The sequence below is a fragment of the Zalophus californianus genome, chromosome 6 (genome assembly GCF_009762305.2).
Source record: "Zalophus californianus isolate mZalCal1 chromosome 6, mZalCal1.pri.v2, whole genome shotgun sequence".
In the NCBI taxonomy this organism is placed as follows: domain Eukaryota; kingdom Metazoa; phylum Chordata; class Mammalia; order Carnivora; family Otariidae; genus Zalophus; species Zalophus californianus.
The window spans coordinates 223198-240959 of record NC_045600.1 but is presented as its reverse complement, the minus strand read 5'-3'; the positions used below and the strand labels follow the sequence as shown (position 1 = coordinate 240959).

The following is a 17762-nucleotide window of genomic DNA, read 5'->3' as shown; positions in this document are numbered from 1 at the left end:
AGTATTTTTTTGAAAAAGACATTGATAAGATGTTGGTTGAAAATGGGAAAAACAAAAATAAAAAAAACAGTTAAAAAATTAACTTTGAAAAACTAATGAATAATAGTAAAAAAAGCCATGAATTCCATGTGCAGTATTCCCCTAGCGCTGGAGTTGTCCCCTTCTCTTTGATCGGTAAACTTGTTCTTGGCTTGCTGGCTGTTCGTGCTGATCTTCTGTGGGAGGGGCCTGTTGCCGTGGTTCCCAAGTGTCTTTGCCGGAGGCGGCATTGCCCCGCCCTTGTCGAGCTGGGCTAAGCAAGCTGCTCGGGTTTGCTCTCAGGAGCTTTTGTTCCCTGCAAGCTCTCGGTACAGCTTTGGAGGACCGGGGTGAAAATGGTGGCCTCCAAATCTCCACCTGGAAGAGCTGAGAACTCGGGGCCCTGCTCCTCAGTGCGCCCCCAGAGAAAAGCAGTCACTTCCGTCTCCCTGGTCTCCGGCCGCACTCCGTGCTCACCTGGGTTGTGACCGAGCGTTTCTATTTCTGGCACCTGACCTCGTGGAGTCTCCAAACCCAGCAGATCACTGCGGTGCGCTCCCGCGCCGCTCCTCCTGGGGGAGGAAGGGGAGTCTCCGAGCTCTGCTGCTTGTTGGGTCCCTGCTGGAGGAGCAGTGGCCCCACTGGCCCGCGGATCACAGTTTATGGCAACCCCGAGCTGAGAGCCCACGCCTTGGCTCCGTCTCTGCAGCCGGCTTCCCCACTCCAATACCTGGGAGCTCTGCTGCACTCAGGCACCCCCGGTCTTTCTGTGACCCCGAGGGTCCTGAGACCACACTTTCCCACGAGGGTTCCCCCCCCCGCCCCTCCGCTTAGCCACTGGAGCGAGCGACGTCCTTCAGCGGAGCCGACTTCTAAAAGTTCCGATTTTGTGCTCTGAGGCTCTATCACTTGCCAGAAGCGGCCGACGGAGGCCCCCTCCCCCGCCGTCTATCCTCCGAATATCGCCTCGGATTCACTTCTCCGCATGTCCTACCTTCCAGAAGGTGGTCACTTTTCTGTTCAGAGAGTTGTTGCTACTCTATTCTTCGATCTCCTGTTGAGTTCGTAGGTGTTCAGAATGGTTTGATCCCTATTCTGCTGAATTCCTGAGACCAGAGGAAAGCCAGTTCTCCTACTCCTCCCCATCTTGCTCTGCCTTCCCCGTCATTTTTATCAACATGAATGGAACTGGAGGAGATTATGCTAAGTGAAATAAATCAAGCAGAAAAGACAATTGCATTTGGTTTCACTCATATGTAGAACAAAGGAAATAGCATGAAGGACATGGGAGAAGGAAGGGAAACATGAAGCAGGGGGAAATTGGAGGTAGAGGAGAACCATGAGAGACTAGGACTCTGGGAAACAGCCTGTGGATTTCAGAGAAGAGCGTGTGTGGTTGTGTTAGCCTGGTGATGGGTATTAAGGAAGTCATGTATTGCATGGAGCACTGGGTGTTATATACAAACAATAAATCATTGAACACTACATCAAAACTAATGATGTACAGTATGGTGACAAACATAACAAAAAATAAAAATCTTATTATTCCAATACATAGAATTTACTAAGAAAAAAATATTTTGCAAAGTTAACTATGAAGTGCTTAATTCAAAATTATTTTAATCTACTCATATCAATTTGAACATGAGTATATACAGATGACTAATAAATAATTTGTAGATATGGTATACAAAAAAGAATAAATGCAGCCCTTATATTGAGGGTTCTGGAATGAGTGTCATTGAGAAGTATGGACTGGATGATAGTTCTACCCATTTGCTCCATTCTGGATTACCCCCTCCAGACACACCCATGTTGAGGTGGTCATGTGTGACAGTCCAGAGGATTCCATTACTTCAGAGTAAATAGCTTAAGATTGAGACAGGCATCTATTGCCTCCTGCTTCCCAGTGTCCCCATGCTTCCAAGGGGCCTTCCAGGTCTCCCCATTAAGGCCTGCCTAGAATTGGGTCTCTTTCCCTCTGTGGACCATGTCGCATGACCTTCATTTATGATGCAGCCTCCCTTTGTTCTGAAGCTCAAAATCTGCACTTTTCTGTACCAGAAAAAGTCAGGGGCTTGTCCCTTCAGGCCATGTTCTAATCTTTGCATGCTCAGAGGTCGCTCTGAAGTTTTCCTGAACAATGAACACGTCCTCTGATAGGAATTTACTGACCTTTCCTGAGAAATATGGCTATCATGCTTTGCTTGGCCATTTTGCAAATCTAGCTCATGCACATATGTAGATTGCTAGAATTCCCACAATTTCTGGCAAGAACCCTCTATTTTTAATGTTGCTTTGACTTGGTCATGGTTTCCCCTTGCTAATAAGCTTGTGCTCATGAACATCCTTGTAAGATGACTGTGCACTCTTATTAGTTGGTCCTTTTCTCCTTATGTGATGGCCTGTTGCCACCTTGATTGCTGTTTTATTCGGTCAGAACTTCTCCACAGACTTTGTCCCTGCAAAGTGGACCTTGAGTGATAGGCTTCCATTGGAATTTCCCCAGAGTTTAATGGAGAAAAGACCTGGATCCATGTCATTGTAACACAAGATGAGTTGTGACTGACTAAGGTGAGATAGGAAAAGTACTGGGGAGTTTAGAGATTCTTTTTGGAGGTGATATTGCAGTTCTTTTTTTTAATTAATTAATTTTATTTTTCTTTTTTTAAATTTTATTATGTTTTGTTTGTCACCATACAATACATCATTAGTTTTTGAAGTGGTCGTCCACGATCCATTGTTTTCATATAACACCCAGTGCTCCATGCAGTACGTGCCCTCCTTAATACCCATCACCGGGCTAACCAACACCCCCTCCTCTCTAAAACCCTGTTTGTCTCTGAGTCCATAGTCTCTCATGGTTCATCTCTCCTTCCAATTCCCGCCCCCCATTCTTCCCTTCCTTCTCCTATTGTCCTCCCTGCTATTCCTGATGTTCCACAAAGATGTGAAACCATATTTTAATTGACTTTCTCTGCTTGACTTATTTCACTTAGCATAATCTCCTCCAGTCCCACCCATGTGGATGGAAAAGTTTGGTATTCAGCCTTTCTGATGGCTGAGTCATATAAAGATGTTTCTTATTTTTTTAGGTAAACATTTTCAAAGTGCAATGCATTTTTGAAAAAAAAAATAATATAATACAGACCTTAAAAGCGCATCACTGGTTTTAATGGTTGGCACCTTTCAAATGAATGAACATAGCAGCATTTTATTTTTTAAAACAGTTGTTTGGGGACGGGATTCTTTCCAGTTTCTGATATTACAATAAAGTTGCTTCTCGCCCTGGAGGTGTATCTGTGGATCTCAGAGAATGTATTATTTATATGCTTTCCATAACAACCATGAATGTGAAGAAGATGCAGAGGGATAATTTTGCATCAATATGGGAGTTTCTCTGCCCTGTTACGTTCTTATTTTACATAGGTGTTTTGGAATGCTCAATGTCAAACATGGCAATATAAATAAAACACAATTAAAATTATGAAGTTTTTGTGAAGATGGCCATAAGAACATGGGAGTACAAGGTTAAGGACATTTTTTGGAAAAGCTTGATGCCCATAATGATAATTTGGTGTAACCATTATCAGAAATCCAGTGTATGATTTATAGGAATGGATTACAGGACCAGCATATAATTGAAATCCCTGTCCATTAAGGGATTTGATGAATTTAATTTTATGTGGAAATAATATCAGGCTGTGGACACAGTCCTATTTCCCATCTGGGGTCTGTGTTTCTGTGGCAATGAGATGATTCTAGTCTGGGAGGCAGGAGAGGATCTGCTGGGACATTGATGCTTCTTCAGGAGTTACTTTCAGAAGAATCTCTCCCTCTGCCAGTCCCTGTTTGGGTCTGCCTGTGACCTTGGGAATGCTGTCACCGTGTCCAACCATGATGGGTTTCCCCTAGGTTTTTTAAGTGACATAAAATTGATTTAACAACAGGATACTGGAAACACTCTGGCTGTCACTTCCCTCAGATCATCGACAGACTTTAGCTGCTTGATGGCACTAGGGGATTTCAAAGCCTGTTAGTTAAATGTTCTATTATATCACAGTTCAGGGTACAGACAAATTGGTTACAGCCTTAAGTCAGTACTTGGGAGGAAAGCTCACAAAGGGAGTCAGAATATATCTGCTCATGTGTCACCATCAGTAGCATAGTCCTGGGGAACCTGGGATTTGGGACATTGAGAGAAACCAGTCTTGAGGGGTCCATAGAACACAGGTAGATGGACTTTATCCCACGTCCACCTTCCATGGCATGTGCATATGTTTTATTTCATGAATGTGTCCTTTCCCATGTTGTGAAGTCATTCCTGAACGAAAGCCTCCATCCCTTTTAGCTGATGGAAAGTTTCTTGATTTGGATTTCCATCCTGATTTGTACCAGCTTTCATATCCAGGAACTGAGACACACACCTGACAGCTGTCTGGTGGGACAACTGTGTATCGTGTGGCTCAGACTCAAAGAACACATGGTCGTCACATCCACAGTCTCCTGGTAAGTTTGAGAAAACAGCGTCCTCAAGATAAAATAACACAGACTTGCAGAGATTCATGGAATCCGTTGTCCAAAGATACTCCTACTGGTACTGATGAGATTATGGTCCCATGCATTCTGCTCTGGGGATATTTTAACAAAAGTTCATATATCATATCCATCCTAAACCAACAAATTCAGGCTGCCTCTCCACTCTAAGTTTTTGACAGCTTCTTTTGACTTTTAGGAAATTCAGTCTAATAGAAAAAAACTTTGACCCTGCTGGATGAGACAAGGACTTCTGTTCTGCCTCCAGATCCCCCAGTTTCCATCCCTGAATGGTCCTGTGCATCAGGAAATCTGCCAACTTGCCATACCATCCAAAATACACCTGCTTCCCCTGTAAAGAGACATGGTGTGGTGCTAATAATGTCCCTGCAATTCTTGTCCTTTGGGAGCACACATCATATCCTGTTCAAAGGCCCAGGCTCACTGCCAGGAGGTGCATACTTCTCTATGCCTGTCATTGAGTCAGGTTATGTACATGGACCACATATGTGAGCCATTACTTACTGCAAAATAATATAATAATTGCATAATACTTAATGGGATTCCACACTCAAACAGTAATTGAATCATAAGACCATTGGATCAGAATAGAGAGGGAAATAAGTTAGGATATTCTGAAACACAACACCAGATTTCAAGTCTGAGCTTCAGCATATACAGCAGAAGGAATTTATCACACCCTCTTTGCTATAAATAAATGAGGGAGGGAGGAAGTGTGACGGAGTAGGGGTAAGGGTCCCTACACTTGTCTCAACCCTGGAACACAGCTAGGTAGTTATCAAGTCATTCTGAGCAACCAAGAAATCAGTCGCGGGTGTGAGAGAACAAAAACTGCAAGTGTACAAATAGAAAATCAACCACCTTTTGGAATATAGGAGGTGTGCAGTTTTGTCTTGGGGGTGATACAAGTGTGGTGATGACTGCAGGGAAAGAGTGAGCCTCCTGATGCTACCGACAATGTATTATAGCAACAGAGAGCAAAATCTGAACTTTTAGAAGTCTGCTACTGTGGGGATGTGCCTGGAATAAAGATGCTGAAGTGTCAAAGTGGGGCAGAAATACAGGGTCTGAGGACCCCCTGAACCATAAGAAGAATGTGCGGCACCAATGTGATGCACAGTTACTAGGCATAGGAGCCCGAAACCTGATTAAACAGTGAGACTAATTGCAGGCTTTCTGCTCTGCTTTGCCATGAAGGGTGAAGCACTGTGTGGTCATATGACCTCTTTCCTGAGACCTGTAGGCAAAAGGCAAAAAGGCTATGAGACCGTCCCCTGGAAAATAACATGGGTCTACCCCAAGGGAGTCCCTAATTTTGAGGTTTTGAAACTCAGTCGTGTGCCTGAGATAGAGCAGCTCCAACACAGGCAGGGTGAACACAGGGTTCAGATGGTATCTGGGGACAGTTTCCTGTGAAGACTCACTGAAGAGTGCCGGATGTGAACTTTCCAAACCAGTTCAGAGAGCAGATGCCATATTTAATCCACCCATCAGTGCAAAACAGCTCTACCTATTGGAGGCCAGAGCCACTTACACCAAGCCCTGCACCCTGCTTCCAAGATGTGCATTTCCACTAGGCCAAAACCCCTGAGAATAATCACAACAGGCACCTCCCTGAGATCAGCAGAATCTATTCCTTCTCACCAAGTCTAATGATCATTGAGTGCTGGGAAGTTTCAGCTCTAGGGGAAGTAGGATCTAGCTTTCTTTCTACTTTCATTCTTAAGGTTTTTTATTTTTATTTTTTGATTTATTTTCCAATTCTTTTTTCTTGATTTTTTTTTTAATTTTTTATTGTTATGTTAATCACCATATATTACATCATTAGTTTTTGGTGCAGTGTTCCATGATTCATTGTTTGTTCATAACACCCAGTGCTCCATGCAGAACGTGCCCTCCTCAATACCCATCACCAGGCTAACCCATCCCCCTACCCCCCTCCCCTCTAGAACCCTCAGTTTGTTTTTCAGAGTCCATCATCTCTCATGGTTCGTCTCCCCCTCTGACATACTCCCCTTTTCTTCCTCTTCTATTATCTTCTTCTTTTTCTTTTTTCTTAAAATATGTTGCGTTATTTGTTTCAGAAGTACAGATCTGTGATTCAACAGTCTTGCACAATTCACAGCGCTCACCGTAGCACATACCCTCCCCAATATCTATCACCCAGCCACCCCATCCCTCCCACCCCCGACCACTCCAGTAACACTCAGTTTGTTTCCTGAGATTAAGAATTCCTCATATCAGTGAGGTCATGTGATACATGTCTTTCTCTGATTGACTTATTTCACTCAGCATAACACCCTCCAGTTCCATCCACGTCGTTGCAAATGGCAAGATCTCATTCCTTTTGATGGCTGCATAATATTCCATTGTGTATATATACCACATCTTCTTTATCCATTCATCTGTCGATGGGCATCTTGGCTCTTTCCACAGTTTGGCTATGGTGGACATTGCTGCTATAAACATTGGGGTACACGTACCCCTTCGGGTCCCTACATTTGTATCTTTGTGGTAAATACCCAGTAGTGCAATTGCTGGATCGAACGGTAGCTCTAATTTCAACTGTTTGAGGAACCTCCATACTGTTTTCCAGAGGGGTTGCACCAGCTTGCATTCCCACCAACAGTGTAGGAGGGTTCCCCTTTCTCCACATCCCCGCCAACATCTGTCGTTCCCTGACTTGTTAATTTTAGCCATTCTGACGGGTGTGAGGTGGTATCTCATTGAGGTTTTGATTTGGATTTCCCTGATGCCAAGCGATGTTGAGCACTTTTTCATGTGCCTGTTGGCCATTTGGATGTCTTCTTTGGAGAAATGTCTGTTCATGTCTTCTGCCCATTTCTTGATTGGATTATTTGTTCTTTGGGTGTTGAGTTTGATAAGTTCTTTATAGATTTTGGATTTTTATTATTAATTTTTTCTTATATTTTCATTTTTATTTTTAGAAATATATATTTATTACTTCTATTTTTACTTTATTTTATTTTATATTTATTTTTATTTATTTTGTGACCTAAATTCTTTTTTAGAAGCAGACCAAAAGAAACACAGGATCTTCATTTCTTGACTTTTTTAACCCTTTCTTTTTTTTATTTTCAGAAGAAATAGAAAATATGGAAACGTTTACCCCAGAGGAATGAATAGGAAGGAAAACTCATGTCCAGGCTTTTAATCAATACAAATATAAGTATGATGTCTGAACTAGACCTTAAAACAATGATTTTTAGGATAGAAAGTGGGCTTGAAAAAAGGATAGAAGACACTAGAGAATCCTTTACTGCAATGATAAATGAACTAAAATTTAATCAGATCAAATTAAAACAACAACAACAACAACAACAAAAACCAACAAACAACTAAATCCAAGATGCAATCCCATGTGGAGGCCATAAAAAATGAGGATGGATGAAGGAGAGGAACGAATTTAAGGTATACAAGATAAAATTCTAGAAAATGAGTGAAAAGAAGAAGGAAACCAAGGTAATGGGCCATGAAGGTAGACTTAGTGAATTCAGTGACTTATTAAAACATAATAACATTTGTATCATAAGAGTCACAGGAGATGAAGAGAGATAAAAAGGGGGATTAGTTTTATTCCATAAAATAATAGCCAAAAAGTTTCCTAATATGCAGAAGGACACAGACATCAAAATCCGAGTAGTATAGAGAACTGCTATTAAAAAGCTGACTATCACCAAGGCATATCGTAGTCAAACTCACAAAATACAGCACAGACAAGTAAAGATTCTGGCAGGAGGAAGGGAACAAAGGGGCTTTCAGTACAACACAACTCTGTAAAGTGATGATCAGACTCAAATCTCACAGTCATCACATCCACATCTTCTGGGAGACTGAAAAAACATCATCCTTAAATTAAAGTTCCAATACTCTGGGAAACCCTGACTCCCTTGTACCAAGTTTCTCCCTCAGTGTGTCCACTGTGTCCTTTCACAGAGTCCTAGGAGGGTACTGGTTAGTCCTATCTGTCGGAGGGAACATGTGAGAAATCCACCCTGGAACCTCACTGAAGGAACTTACCAGGTACTTTCCCAACAAATGCAGCAGGGAAATGCCAGAGCATCAGTGCTTGGGTTCATGTGTCACTAATGTCTCAGTCTGTTCCAGCTGCTGTAACAATATACATGGTCTGGGTCATTTTATACAGCAGACACTGATTTCTCACAGTTATGTATTCTGGAAAGTCCAGGTCAAGGTGCAGACATGTGGTGTCTGGAGGGTACCCACCTCCTAGTGTGTTCTTCCCCTGTCACCTCACATGGGGTCAGGGGGCAGGGAGATTTCCCAGTCCTGTGGTATAAGGGCAGTAATCCTGTCATGAGCCTGCACCCTCCTGACCTAAATGATTCCCTAAGGCTGGTCCTCCTTGATCCATCACAATGTCCTTAGGATTCAACCTCTGATGGTTGAGGTCATACACATTGAGCTGATACCAGGAACTGAAAGATAATAGGTTATTCCCCGCAGGTGGAAGGCTCCTCCCGTCCAGCACCTCAGCCTGAGGATTCTCATGGATCCAGTAGAAACCTCTGGTCTCTGTGTGCACACAGCAAACACAAGGACATCAGAGCCAGTTTGTGACCTTGGGGAGTGGACAGCTTCCACTGCAGACACGGGTAGATCTCGGTCTACTTCTATCATTATCTTTCTACTTGTGATGTTTCCATGGATTGTTCTAAATTTCCAAGGATTCGTATCATTTTCTATTTAGAATGGCCATTTCTCCTTTTGCTCTTGCCATTTTCACAGGTGTTTAGTCGAATTAGTCATCACTTGGTATCTTTTGATTATTGTCTGTTAGCACCTTGACCTTCATCCCTCACTCTTCTCTTCGTGCCTCACAGATGGAAACTCTAACAAGAACACACCAGTTCTCCCTCCTTTGATGCAGGTGGGAGACTGACTCCACAGAAGCCCCTCCCATGAACAGGACCCCATCCCCCCACTGACCCACAGCACACCCCCTGAGCCAGTGTCCTTCCTTGGCTCCATCCAAGCAGTTATGTCTTGAGGAGAGGCCTGCCCTGCTCTCAACAGACAAGATGGTAAAGGGGATGAAAGTTTTATGTTCTCATGTTGTGTGTTTGTTTGTGTGTGTGTGTGTGTGTGTGTGTGTGTGTGTGTGTGTGTGTGTGATCCACAGACTCTACATCCACACCATGTCCTCGTGGGGTCCCTCTGTTTCCCACGCTGCCACTAACATTGTTGGGAACATGGTTTAAGACAATGAGCCCCACCAGGGATCTTCTTCTCTGGCTTTGGATTGTTGATGTCACTGTAGCCCCATATCCAGAGTGCACTTCTTGCAAGCTAGCACACTGAGCTGGATTCTCCTATGATACACAGTGGGTGCAGCTGGGACTCTTGAAAATAATCAGGGGATTTGCATGGAGATATTTGTAATTCATTCATATTTAGGTCCAGGAACAAGCAAGTGCAAGTGACACTGACTTCTGCGCTTGCAGGTATAGCAGTTCTTCAACTTTTTATTTATGTCAGAGAATGAATAGGTAGCACAGAACTATGTGTGCAGAGGGGCTCCCTGGGGGAAACGGCTATAATTAGAGAGGAAGCCCCAGACCCTGGGAGGAAACCTGCCATATCCTCTAGCTGCATCTGCTCCTGGGCCTTAAAGACAAAATTATGTATAGTGTGCACCCCCTGGTGGTCCAGATCCCCTTCTACAGTGAGGTTTGTGTCTGGGCTCACACTGACGTCCCCTCACCGTGTCCTTCGCACAGTAATACACGGCTGTGTCCTCGGCTCTCAGGCTGTTCATCTGCAGATACAGCGTGTTCTTGCCGTTGTCTCTGGAGATGGTGAATCGGCCCTTCACAGAGTCTGCGTAGTTTGTGCTACCACCACTACTGCTAATACCTGCGACCCACTGCAGCCCCTTCCCTGGAGCCTGGCGGACCCAGTACATGTTGTAGCTGCTGAAGGTGAATCCAGAGGCTGCACAGGAGAGTCTCAGGGACCCTCCAGGCTTCACAAGGTCTCCCCCAGACTCCACCAGCTGCACCTCACACTGGACACCTGCAGACACAAAACATCCTGGTCAAGAAATTGTCAAACAACCAATCTTTCTCTCACTCACATACACTCGTACACTCAATGTGTCTTGTTCACCATAAATTACCTTTTAAAAGAGCAACAAGGATAAGCCAGCCAAGTGCAAACTCCATGGTGAGTTGTCTGTGTTCTCTCCTGATCACTGAATGGGAACACGTGGGGAACCCGGGGCTGGTCTCCTCTCCCAGCTGCAAGTGTTGGGGCTCAGCTGGTTTAATCAGCAGACGGAGGGCCCTATTTGCATGTCCTCTGAATATATATTCACCTTGGGATCTATGCTGGCAGAGAGGGCAGTGTCCAGAGCAGGTGTGACTGCCGTTGATGTGGTGCTATTCATCACTTTTAAAAAATATCATTTATATTTGATAACTTTCCAGTGTATATTCTTGGCCTCCATGTACTACTTTGGTTTTACATGTAAACATAAGTCTTGGGGTTTAGGTGTCATGTTCCCCCTTAAGTGAGTTGAACCTACACCTAGAATTGTGGACGGTTTGTGAGTTGTCCAAGAGCATTTATGGGGTGAGAGTGAGCCTCAGGATATAAGTCGGTGCTCCTTCCACAGTACTGTGCTGCATCCCTGACACCCCCCTTGGGACAGAGTGGGCAGGCTCATGAGGAAGGTGGAACCCCTCCTGTAATGGGGACAGAATGATTTTGCTTGTTCTAGAGTTTACCTGAAATACAGAGAGAATCAGGATTGTGAGGGTGTAATTTCAAGTCTCTCAAAGTTTACTCTCTCTGTGTTCCTCCAGAATCACCTCTGTGATTATCTGTAATAGCTCTGATGTGTGTACTTGTCACAGGATGAACTACACGCATGCAGAGTGTGTGATATGATAAACACTGGTGTCAAAATCAATATTATCGAGAGTGAGCACATCAATTCTCCCTAAAATGTCCTGTAGTTATCTTGGAATTCCTCCTCTCTCTTACCCTCTTCACCCTGTCCCCACATAACTATTGATCTTTGTCATGTCAACTTCGACTAGCTTTAATTTTGTAGTATTCATAAATAGATAATGGTATCATATGTACTATTTAGTAGGGCTTCCTTGGCTCAGCAGGAATCCTTGTGCGTACAGCCGTGTTGCTGTGTGTATCAGGAATCATTGGTTTAATGACCGGCAGCTCTGAAGGCACAGGCTTGGAAGCAGCAGCCAGAGGAGGACCTGAAACAGCAGAAGGAAGCCCCTTGTTTCTAGGCTCATCCACACACCCTCCTATCCCAGGAGCTCTTGGTCCCAGAAGGAGATTCAATCCCTTGCTGTTTGTAACATGATCTGCTGGCTGTGGAGAAGAGACCAAGAGGCAGAGCAGGTGGACAGGAGAATGTTGAGGTAGAGGCTCTGAGAGTCCAGGCAATGGAAGAGGCCAGGACCTGGGATGAAGAGCAGCGAGGGAGGAACTGGCCAGGCTGCAGAAGTAACCTCTGCACAAGAAAATTCACGACTCAGGTACCAGGGTGTGGAAGTTACAACAGTGTTCAGCCTCTGACTGTGCCCCTATGTCCCATGTTCTCCACTAGATTCCACTGCTAACCTCAGGTGTGAGCTGCAGGCACCACCTGGGCACAGGAGCTGCTCTTTGCTTCAAACCAGGAGCCTTCTTTCTTTGTCACCAGGGCATGGAGAGGACCCATTTCTGCAGCCACACCTCCCCACACCCCACAGAGCATAACTGAGACGTATGGAATCTCCTTTTGTTGAGAACTGTTTTCCTACAATTCTGAGGCTCATAAGGAGGCTCCACCCCTGTGTGTCTCCTACTGACTTCAAGTACTTGTTTACTTTGAGGCATCGGGGACCTGGAATGTGGGTTTTAACTCTGACTAGACTGTAAAGTCCCTGTATCAGGACAGTGCAAATCTATTGCCCCTTTGACCCCCTCCCAGTTTTCTATGTTAATCAGAAAATAAGGACCATCAACCACTAAGTTAGGATGTACATCATGTCTTTCCTGAGGAATAATATTGTGTATCAGGTTCTGTCCTCTTTTTGCACAAATGAATTTAGAGCAAAGGAGACAGGCACTCCAATGGGGATGCATCGGGAACTGTACAAGGAGGAATAACACTGTGTGGACCCACAGGGAGCCTCCCAGCAGCCATGTCATGCTTTGGGGCAGAGGTGTTGTGAAGACAATTTCTTCCCTTGTAAGTGCTGACGATAACAGGGAACACTGTGCATTACATGCATGCGTCAGTCCTCCCATAAACGGGGGTGGATGCCAGATATTTGATTCCCCTCCCTGATTATGTCTCATGATGTTTTTAACTCTCTTAGCCCCTTTGTAGGTCACTTTGTATTGGAGAAAATGGTTCGTTTGAGAGGAGGAGTGTCCAGGATTCTGGAAAGCACATGTTCTGTCCTTAGAGGAACCTGTGCTACAAGCGTTTCCTGTCCATCCCTGTTTTGTTAGCTTCCTCCCAGGAACCTCTGTGCCTTTTTCACTAAATGTGCTTTTTTCTCATCTGCTAAACATCCTCATAAGACTTGCTTCAGCTCAAGGAAAATCTTTCTCATAAGTCCTTCCTTGACCACCTGGCCACCTCAGATATGGATCATCACTCACTTCTCTGTGGCTCCCAATTTCTCCCTCTGTGCATCTCCCTCAGAACAGGTACAGCACCGAGGTACTTGTACTTGTTCACCAGCTAATAGAGGTAGAGATGCCTCCAATTTTCTTAGTCCCTGAATAGAACAGTTATCTTCATCACCTTTGTACCATGCATCGCTGGTACAGAATTCAGTCAGTCCCTGTGAATAGTGTTTTTCCTGTAGACTTGAGATGACTTTTGAAATCTACTCTACTCATCCCCTGCTCCTGTGCATCGGGATATAACAGCATCTGAATTCTGGCCAGGTCAGTTCTAGGCACCTTGTAAGTTAGTAACCCTATCTTACATTCTTTCCACTAGTTCATTCAGTGAACCTTGTGAACAGGCCATTGTAGAGTCAGTGATGATGACAAAGCAAAGCAAGGTTTCCAGAGCCCCGAGCCTCCTGAAATCCCACAAACAGATGCAAAATGCAGTTCCTTTATTTCTTTCTCAGAAGTCTAAGGTAGAGTTCCATAACTGCTTATGTAATTCATTAACAAATACTTATTTTGTTCTAACTGCATGAACTATGGCCCTGCTTAGTCCCTGTGAACACAGCAATGAACAGCAATAGAAGAACTTGCCTTCATGGGGTTTACATATAAGGAGGGAAGACTGACTATAGCATGTAACCATCCTGTCTTCCTCCACATGGTAAGATTCTCTTGCTGACCGTGGTGTGAAGAATAGATGGGGATGGGACAGGGCCCTAGGAGGTTGGAATCAAGCAGGTGAGGAGATTCTTGCTGGTGTCCAAGTGAGAGTTGATAGGAGCTCAGTCCAGGGTGGCAGCAGTGACGGGGTTGGAAATGGTTGGATTCTGAGTGTGTCTTGAACTTGTAACTGGCAAGACTTGCTGACTAACTCATGATAGAGTGAGATAAAGAGGTAGTTAAGGAGGGCCCCCAGCTATCAGCCCCAGAACCTGAGGTCTCCATCCTTTGTCCTGTGAAAAGCCTAGGTTCACCCCAATCCTCATATCTCTTGTGAATTCCTGGAGGGTTTTCATTGTGTCTGGTCATCTCTGGCTTTGCTGTTTGTCTTTCTGTCTATCATTTGTTCCCCTCTGTGTCTGTCTGTCCTTGTAGCAGCTCCCCCCACCAGCTTGTATTAGCAGCTTTCTGATGGTTCAGGTCATTCATATATTTTCATTTGGTGTCATATTTGTAATATACTTTGCCCATTTTCTGTTTTTGGTTGATTCGGGTAGGAGATTACCCAGGCATTAGATAGGATCAATACCCACCATTTTTATCGACATGAATAGAACTGGAGGAGATTATGCTAAGTGAAATAAGTCAAGGAGAAAAGACAATTGTCATATGGATTCACTCATATGTGGAACATAAGAAATAGCTTGGAGGACATTGGGAGAAGGAAGGGAAAAATGAAGCAGGGGATAATTATAGGTGGAGGAGAACCATGAGAGGCTAGGACTCTGGGAAACAGACTGAGGGTTTCAGAGGAGAGGAGGTGAGTGGATGGGTTGGCCTGGTCATGGGTATTAAGGACATCATGTATTGCATGGACCACTGGGTGTTATACGCAAACAATGATTCATGGAACACTACATCAATAACTAATGATGTACGGTATGGTGACTAACATAACATAACAAAAAAAAAATCTTATTATTCCAATACTTAGAATTTACTAAGAAAAAAATATTTGCAAAGTTAACTATGAAGTGCTTAATTCCAAAGTATTTGAATCTACTTATATGAATTTGAATATGAGTATATACAGATGCCTAATAAATAATTTGTAGATATGGTATAAAAAAATAAATGCAGCACTCATATTTAGGGTTCTGGAATGAGTGTCGTCGAGAAGTATGGACTGGATGATAGTTCTACTCCATTTGCTCCATTCTGGATTACCCTCTCCAGATACACCCATGTTGAGGTGGTCATGTGACAGTCCAGAGGGATTACATTACTTCAGAGCAAATCGCTTAAAATTGAGACAGGTATCTATTGCCTCCTGCTTCCCAGTGTCCCTAAGCTTCCACGTGGCCTTCCAGGTCTCCCCATTAAGGCCTGCCTAGAATTGGGTTCTCTTTCTCTCTCTGGACTGAGTCGTATGAACTTCATTTATGATGCAGCCTCCCTTTGTTCTGAAGCTCAAAATCTGCACTTTTCTGTACCAGAGAAAGTCAGGGTCTTGTCCCTTCAGGCCATGAGCTGATCTTTGCACGCTCAGAGGTCACTCTGCAATTTTCCTGAATAATGAACACATCCTCTGATAGGAATTTACTGACTTTTCCTGAGAAATATGACTATCACTCTTTGCTTGGCCATTTTGCAAATCTAGCTCATGCACATATGTAGATTGTTAGAATTCCCACAATTTCTGGGAAGAACCCTCTATTTTTAATGTTGCTTTGACTTGGTCATGGTTTCCCCTTGCTAATAGTCTTGTGCTCATGAACATCCTTGTAAGATGAATGTGCACTGTTATTATTTGGTCCTTTTCTCCTTATGTGATGGCCTGTTGCCACCTTGATTGCTGTTTTATTCAGTCCAGAGCTTCTCCATAGAGTTTGTCCCTGCAAAGTGGACCTTGAGTGTTAGACATGCTTCCACTGGAACTTCCCCAAAGTTTAATGGAGAGGAGACCTGAATACACATCATTGGAACACAAGATAAGTTGTGAGTGACTAATGTGAGATAGGAAAAGTACTGGGGACTTTAGAGATTCCTTTTGGAGGTGATATTGCAGTTCTTAAAGATGTTTCTTTATTTTTTTAAGTAAACATTGTCAAAGTGCAATGCATTTTTGAAAAAAAAATAATACAATACAGACCATATAAAAAGAACCACTGGTTTTAATTTTTATTATATTATTTATTTTTTTGAAAATTTTATTTATTTATTTGACAGAGAGAGATGCAGCGAGAGAGGTAACACAGCAGGGGGAGAGGGAGAATCAGGCTCCCTGCTGAGCAGGGAGCGCAATGCGGGGCTCGATCCCAGGACCCCGGGACCATGACCCAAGCCGAAGTCAGATGCCTAAAACTCAGCCACCCAGACACCTCAAGTACCACTCATTTAATGGTTGGCACCTTTCAAATGAATGAATATAGCAGGAATTTTATTTTTTAAAATAGTTGTTTGTGGTCGGGATTCTTTCCAGTTTCTGATATTACAATAAAGTTGCTTCTCACCCTGGAGATGTATCTCTGGATGTCAGAGAATGTATTACTTATATGCTTTCCATAACAACCATGAACGTGAAGAAGATGCAGAGGGACATTTTTGCATCAATATGGGAGTTTCTCTGCCCTGTTAAGTTCCTATTTTATATAGATGTTTTTGAATGATCAATGTCAAACATGGGAATATAATAAAACACAATTAAAATTATGAAGTTTCTGTGACGATGGCTGTAAGAACATGGGCGTAACAAGGTTAACCCATTTTTTGGAAAAGCTTGATGCCCATAATGATAATTTGGTGTAACCCTTATCAGAAATCTAGAGTATCATTTAGAGCAATAGATTACAGGACCAGCATATAATTCAAATCGCTGTCCATTAAGAGATTTGATGAATTTAATTTTATGTGGAAATAATATCAGGCTGTGGACACAGTCCTATTTCCCATCTGGGGTCTGTGATTCTGTGGCAATGAGATGATTCTAGTCTGGGAGGCAGGAGAGGATCTGCTGGGACATTGATTCTTCTTCAGGAGTTACTTTCAGAGGAATCTCTCCCTTCGGCCCATCCCTATTTCGGTCTGCCTGTGACCTTGGGAATGCTGTCACCATGTCCATCCATGATGGGGGTCCCCTAGGTTTTTGAAGTGACTTAAATTGATTTAACATCAAGATACTGGAAACACTCTGGCTGTCACTTCCCTCCAGATCATCTACAGTCTTTAGCTGCTTGGTGGTACCAGGTGATTTCAAAGCCTGTTAGTTAAATGATCTATTATAGCACGGTTCAGGGTACAGACAAATTGGTTATAGCCTTGAGTCAATACATGGGAGGAAAGCTCACAAAGAGAGTCAGAATATATCTGCTCATGTGTTGCCATCAGTAGCATATTCCTGGGGAACCTGGGAGGTGAGAAACCAGGCTTCAGGTGCCATAGAACACAGGGAGATGGACTTTATCGCACGTACACCTTCCATGGCATGTGCATATATTTTATTTCTTGAATGTGTCCTTTCCCATGTTGTGAAGTCATTCCTGAACCAAAGCCTCCATCCCTTTTAGCTATGGAAAATTTCTTGATTTGGGTTTCCATCCTGAGTTGTACCAGCTTTCATATCCAGGGACTGAGACACACACCTGACAGCTGTCTGGTGGCACAACTGTGCATCGTGTGGCTCAGACTCAAAGAACATATGGTAGTTAAATCCACAGTCTCCTGGTAAGTTTGAGAAAACAGCATCCTCAAGGTAAAATTACACATACTCTCAGAGATACATGGATTCTGTTGTCCAAATATACTCCCACTGGCACTGATGGGATTATGGTCCCATGCAT

At 43.6% G+C, this 17762-nt stretch overlaps 1 gene segment (V, D, J or C); it reads right to left on the bottom strand.

Annotated features, from left to right (window-relative positions):
- LOC113936889 overlaps window positions 1-10896 on the bottom strand; it is a 232241-nt gene extending 221345 nt beyond the window's left edge. Inside the window, 2 exon segments of the C gene segment in view lie at window positions 10326-10632; window positions 10736-10896. Coding sequence covers window positions 10326-10632; window positions 10736-10781 — 353 coding nt within the window.
- Between the last annotated feature and the right edge of the window lie 6866 nt (window positions 10897-17762).